The 5031-nt window shown below is 40.5% G+C and overlaps 1 protein-coding gene across 1 annotated transcript; it reads right to left on the bottom strand.

Annotated features, from left to right (window-relative positions):
• Positions 1–1097: 1097 nt before the first annotated feature.
• On the bottom strand, positions 1098–3841 carry adra2c (adrenoceptor alpha 2C). Its single transcript, XM_079616124.1, has one exon. The coding sequence runs from the start codon at positions 3544–3546 to the stop codon at positions 2248–2250; it is 1299 nt and encodes a 432-aa protein (XP_079472250.1). The 5' UTR covers positions 3547–3841; the 3' UTR covers positions 1098–2247.
• Positions 3842–5031: the final 1190 nt, after the last annotated feature.

Below are 5031 nucleotides of genomic sequence, written 5' to 3' on the forward strand. Positions count from 1 at the left end.
GTTGGAAACAAGTTTATGAGTATAAACAATCATCCAATGCTACTAAAAACAGTCATCTTCCTTGAGGGCTTTCTAACCTAGTTTTAAAAAGTACGTACAAGCCAGACCCCTCTGTCTCTGATCAGCTGCTCTTGTACTATTTTATTTGAATTTTACAAGCAGAGTCACTGTGAATTGAAAGCTGTGACACTATCCATTTGACGAAAAGAAGATATTATGTAATGTATCCATTTGAAAAAATATGTATTCTCTGATATTTCTAAACTCATCTGTATACAATATCCAAAATGTAGTGCTTGGGATCAAAGATTGTATAACATTTTTTATAAAGTGAAATTATATAATTGTATTATATATAATAATAAATAAATAAATAAAATTGAATAAACATATTTATAAAAAGAAAACGATAAAATATAAATATTTAACAATAACTAAATATTACATTTTAAAATATTAAAGAGACCAATCATTTTTGATATACAGATCATTTATACGGTAACACTACAATAAGGTGCATTAGTTAACTACATTAGTTAGCATGAACTAATAATGAACCACTTATACAGCATTTAATCTTTGTAAATGTTAATTTCAATGTTTACTTTATTAAAATCTTGTCAACATTAGTTAACGCACTGTAACATGACCAAACAATGAACAGCTTTATTTTTTCATTAACTAACATTAACAAAGATGAACAAATACAGTAACAAATGTATTGCTCATGGTTAGTTCATGTTAGTTAATACATCAATGTTAACTAATGGACCTTATTGGAAATGTTACCATAACTATGACAATGTTTGAATCAAATGATGTACTATTCCTTCTGCAAATGAAATGTTGGGTTGAAATATTTTCCTCTACCACTAACTGTTGCATAGTTTATTTTTCTTCAGTTAGTAACAGTGTCATACCACAATGTTGACATAACAATACTGTGCAGCACTGCATATGCATCAGTCACGTTGAAGCAGAAATATGAACATCATTTCAACTGTTGCAAACAGTCTAGGACAACTATTCAATTAGTTCAGATTCTAGTTTTATTTATTTTTTCTGTTCTGAGCTGAATGGAATAATGTACCTGCAAAATGGCAAAACCTCACACAATGTTTAATCACAGCCATTTCAAATTATGATAAGCCCACTTTAGAGACATGAAGAGTGAATTATAAAGCTTATGCTCTGTTCACAGTAAAAAGAGAATTACAATCCATTTATTTGTTCACTTTTGTTTGATCATCAGCTGTGCTTGTAGTGACCTGTCAGTCATTTCGAAGATATCACAAGTATATGGAATAGAAAAGGAGAGAAGCCCAACATCCATTAAGACAGATGTTTCATAATATACAAAAACAACCACAAAAAAGAGGCTGTTTTGCTTTTATAAATGTACAACAGCCTCATATATCATACTTTGCATTATATCACTATGATATTTTGAACAAATGGGAGACACTGTACAAGCAAAGCCACAAAGCTTAAATAGTTTATAATCTGATAAATAAATCCTGTCGATAAATAAATGCTATCATCGTCGAAAAGTCTAGTCCAGTAAATGGCTCTCCTGTATACTTTTATGGCATATTAAAGAGCAGCGATGCAATGATTCGTTTCACTGAAGGACAGTTAAGAACAGTTTGTAATAGAGCTCTGTTCAGTCAGGACTTTGCACCCTCAGGACGAACCTCGCAATACTCAACCACATCAGGGCAACTCTCTCCCTCCATCTGTCATCTGATGACAACCCTCTCGTACTCCCTAACCAACTGTCCGTTTTCTCACTCTCAGCTGGAAAGAAACCGCACACTTTCTGGAAATGTACTTCTCTTGTCTTTTTTTTTTGGAAAAGGAGACCTCCTTTCATGTTACATAGCTCTCTAGTCATGACACTAGCCATATGTGCATACTCATCATAAAAAATATCTCTTGATAACTTCAAAGTGCCTGCAGCCATAATAAAGATAAGCCTGTTTCCTCTAATGCAGTACAGTGCTGCCCAATTCAGAGTTTTTTTTTTTCAAGCATCTTTAGCTTTTAAGTACCACCTATGTGACCAGCCTCTGTTGTCCTCACAGATGCAAGGAGAGCATTACACAACGAAGTAGCAAAAACAAATATCAATGTCATTGTTGTGTACAGATTGTCAATGCAAAGAGAGTGGTATTTTTTTTGAAAACGTCTTTCTTGCCAACCACCTGTAAATGGCACTGGATGCTGCAAAGTAGCTGCCGATGTTCTCTAAAAAGATCTCTTCCAGGGTTTGCACAGGATCTTCTGAAAAGCTCGCCGGAAGTCCTGGTTGAAAATTGTGTAGATGACGGGATTGAGGGAGCTGTTGCAGTAACCGATCCAGAAGAAAAACTTGAAAAGGATCTCCGGGATGGCGCAGGGCTCCCTGCAGATCCCATACAGGCTGTAGCTGAAGAAGAACGGAAACCAGCAGACCACGAACACCCCCATGACCACGGCCAGCACGAAGGTGAACCGCTTCTCTCGTGCCTGGGAAATTTTTTTTCTCGAAATGGTGTTCCTCCTTTTTCTGCGGGAGGAGAACAGGTCCAGGGACTTGCTGCTGGCTCGGGACTTTCGGCTGGAGTGCTTGGAGCTGGAGCTGTTCTTGCGGCTGGATCGGCGGTCTTTTCGTGAGGGCCCCGTCTCGTTTTGCACCCGTTTGGCCTTCTCATCAGATGAGCTGCTGTCATCCAGATCGGCATCTGGGTCATCCTCGCCTGTTTTGCGCTCCCCTGTCGGCGGCGAGGGACAGTGCCCGTTTTCTCGCCTGGAATCCTCACGGCTCAAGCCGTTCTCCAGCCGTGGCGTTCCTGGCGCGCCGTCCGGATCGCGACGCTTTTCCGACATATTTCGGGTTCTCGTCTTAGCCACCTGGTAGATTCGGATGTAAACAAGGATCATGATGACACACGGGGCAAAGAATGACCCGATGCTGGAGTACAAGATGTACCACGTGTGGTCGTTCAGCTGGCATTGCGGTTCGTTTTTGTCAACATCTTTATTCCGGTCCATGGAGATGAGTGGTGGGAAGGAGATTACAGCTGAGATCAACCACACCACCACAATCATGCCCTTTACCCTGCGAGGCGTCCGCTTTAAGTTGTACTCGACCGCCTGTGTTACAGACCAGTACCTGTCCAGACTTATGGCACACAGGTGAACAATAGAAGATGTGCAGAAAAGAACATCTAGTGCTAGATAGATATCACACCAAACTTTCCCAAAAAACCAGTAGCCCATTAATTCATTGGCCAGAGAGAAGGGGATTATCAGTGTGGCCACCAGAATGTCCGCACTGGCTAGAGACACAAGAAAAAGGTTTTGTGGAGGCTTGAGCGCTCTGCTCGTTAAAACAGCGATAACGACCAGCACATTCCCCACAATTGTAAACAAGATGAGGAAGCTCACCAGCCCCGCGAGCCCTATAATGGTGACCGGAGAATAGCGACTTGTAGAATTCCCAGAGGATGTAAAACCAATGTCAATGTAAGTGTCCACCTCGCTCGTAAAATTTAAGTTATCCATATTGAATCAGGGAAAAGCTCCGCTGTCCAATCAATCGTCCACCCGCGTCTTCGCGAATATTCTGTTTGTAAGTTAGTTGCAGGTTCCTCAACGTTTTTTCTTACCTTGTATTCTTATTTTAATCCCGTCCGCGTCTTTTTCTTTTCCACACAATTCCTCCTACGGCTCATTTGGTTGCGGCTTTGAAAAAGAGACCCATCCCGTGGTGAGTTTGAAGTAACCATCCCCGTCTCTTACATCCGTGCGACCTGTTCGTCCTCTCACGGGCGTCTCTCTCAGCATCCTCGCGCTCTCTCCACCCGAGCGAAACACCGCGCGCTCTGCTCTGCGCGCCCGGGACTCAACTATCCACGTGCTGACAACATTAAACTGATGGAGCGCCGCCCCGCCCCTGGAGAGAGTCAGACGGAGAGGAGAACCGACTGCTGAACTACCCGAGCACCGTTTAGCGTCATTTTGTATGTTACACTGGACATTTTATATCAGACCAGCGCGTTTCCTATGCATTTCTGCTTCAGTGGTTTATCTTTCTGTCTCATACCTAAATAGCTATAACATGGGCAAACAAACAAAGGAACAGTAGGCTATTTGTTAGGTAGGCTATACTGTAACAAATAAATGTATTTTATTTTAGAGGCTACTAGGCGTTGTCAGGATAACATGTGCAGGGGTGGGAAAGGGCTGTGAACTGTGAAGAAACTATCGCTTTCGACATCTGTGCTCGCTGGGTGTCACTGTTGTAACAATGGGATTGTGCTTTTAAATAATGGGAAACCCCGTTCAAGTCAACCACCAAATACTTTCCTCATTATCTTTCTACGCTTTGGTCTTATTTTTTTTACAAGTAGTGTTGAATTTTAGCCGACTAATATCAAAACGGATAATCAAAAATTCATTTTTTTTTTTTCAAACGCTTCTGCATATTTTCAGTAGCCTACAAGTATTGTAGGCTACTTAGCTATAATAGGCTACACAACATCACAAAGTCTAATTTTGCAACAAATGTGATTCATCTGGTACCTTTTATTTAAAGTATCCTATTTGTCTTTCATAATTACATTTACATAGGCCTATATTTTTTTTTACATAAAACCTATTTCGAACTATTTTATTTTGTGTTGTATTTTGTACATGTTCCAAACAAGATAGTGATTTTTTATTATAGTATTACCTGTTTATCTAGGTATATTATTACCTGTGTGTGCGTGTGTGCGTGTGTGCGTGTGTGTGTGTGTGTGCACTTGCAACTCGTCAACATAATGCTGCAGAGCACGATAGACTGCAATGGAGAGCAACTAATCAATGATTTTGTGAGAGATCCATCAGAGAGGTTAAAGAGTTAGCCATGGGTCCCGTTAAAGAGATGGGCATCAGAGAGAAGGAGACAGAATGCAGGAAACGTATCAGTGATGTCCAATGAAGTTCAAATGAAGTCCAGACCATCTTTGAAAAGGGTGCCGTGTGTGATAAATGGAAGCTGCTAAA

This window comes from Phoxinus phoxinus, assembly GCF_949152265.1.
Source record: "Phoxinus phoxinus genome assembly, chromosome: 6".
Taxonomy (NCBI): domain Eukaryota; kingdom Metazoa; phylum Chordata; class Actinopteri; order Cypriniformes; family Leuciscidae; genus Phoxinus; species Phoxinus phoxinus.

Bases quoted from the DNA above. Each gene is read 5' to 3' on its own strand.
- adra2c (XM_079616124.1), bottom strand. From the start codon at position 3,546: ATGGATAACTTAAATTTTACGAGCGAGGTGGACACTTACATTGACATT.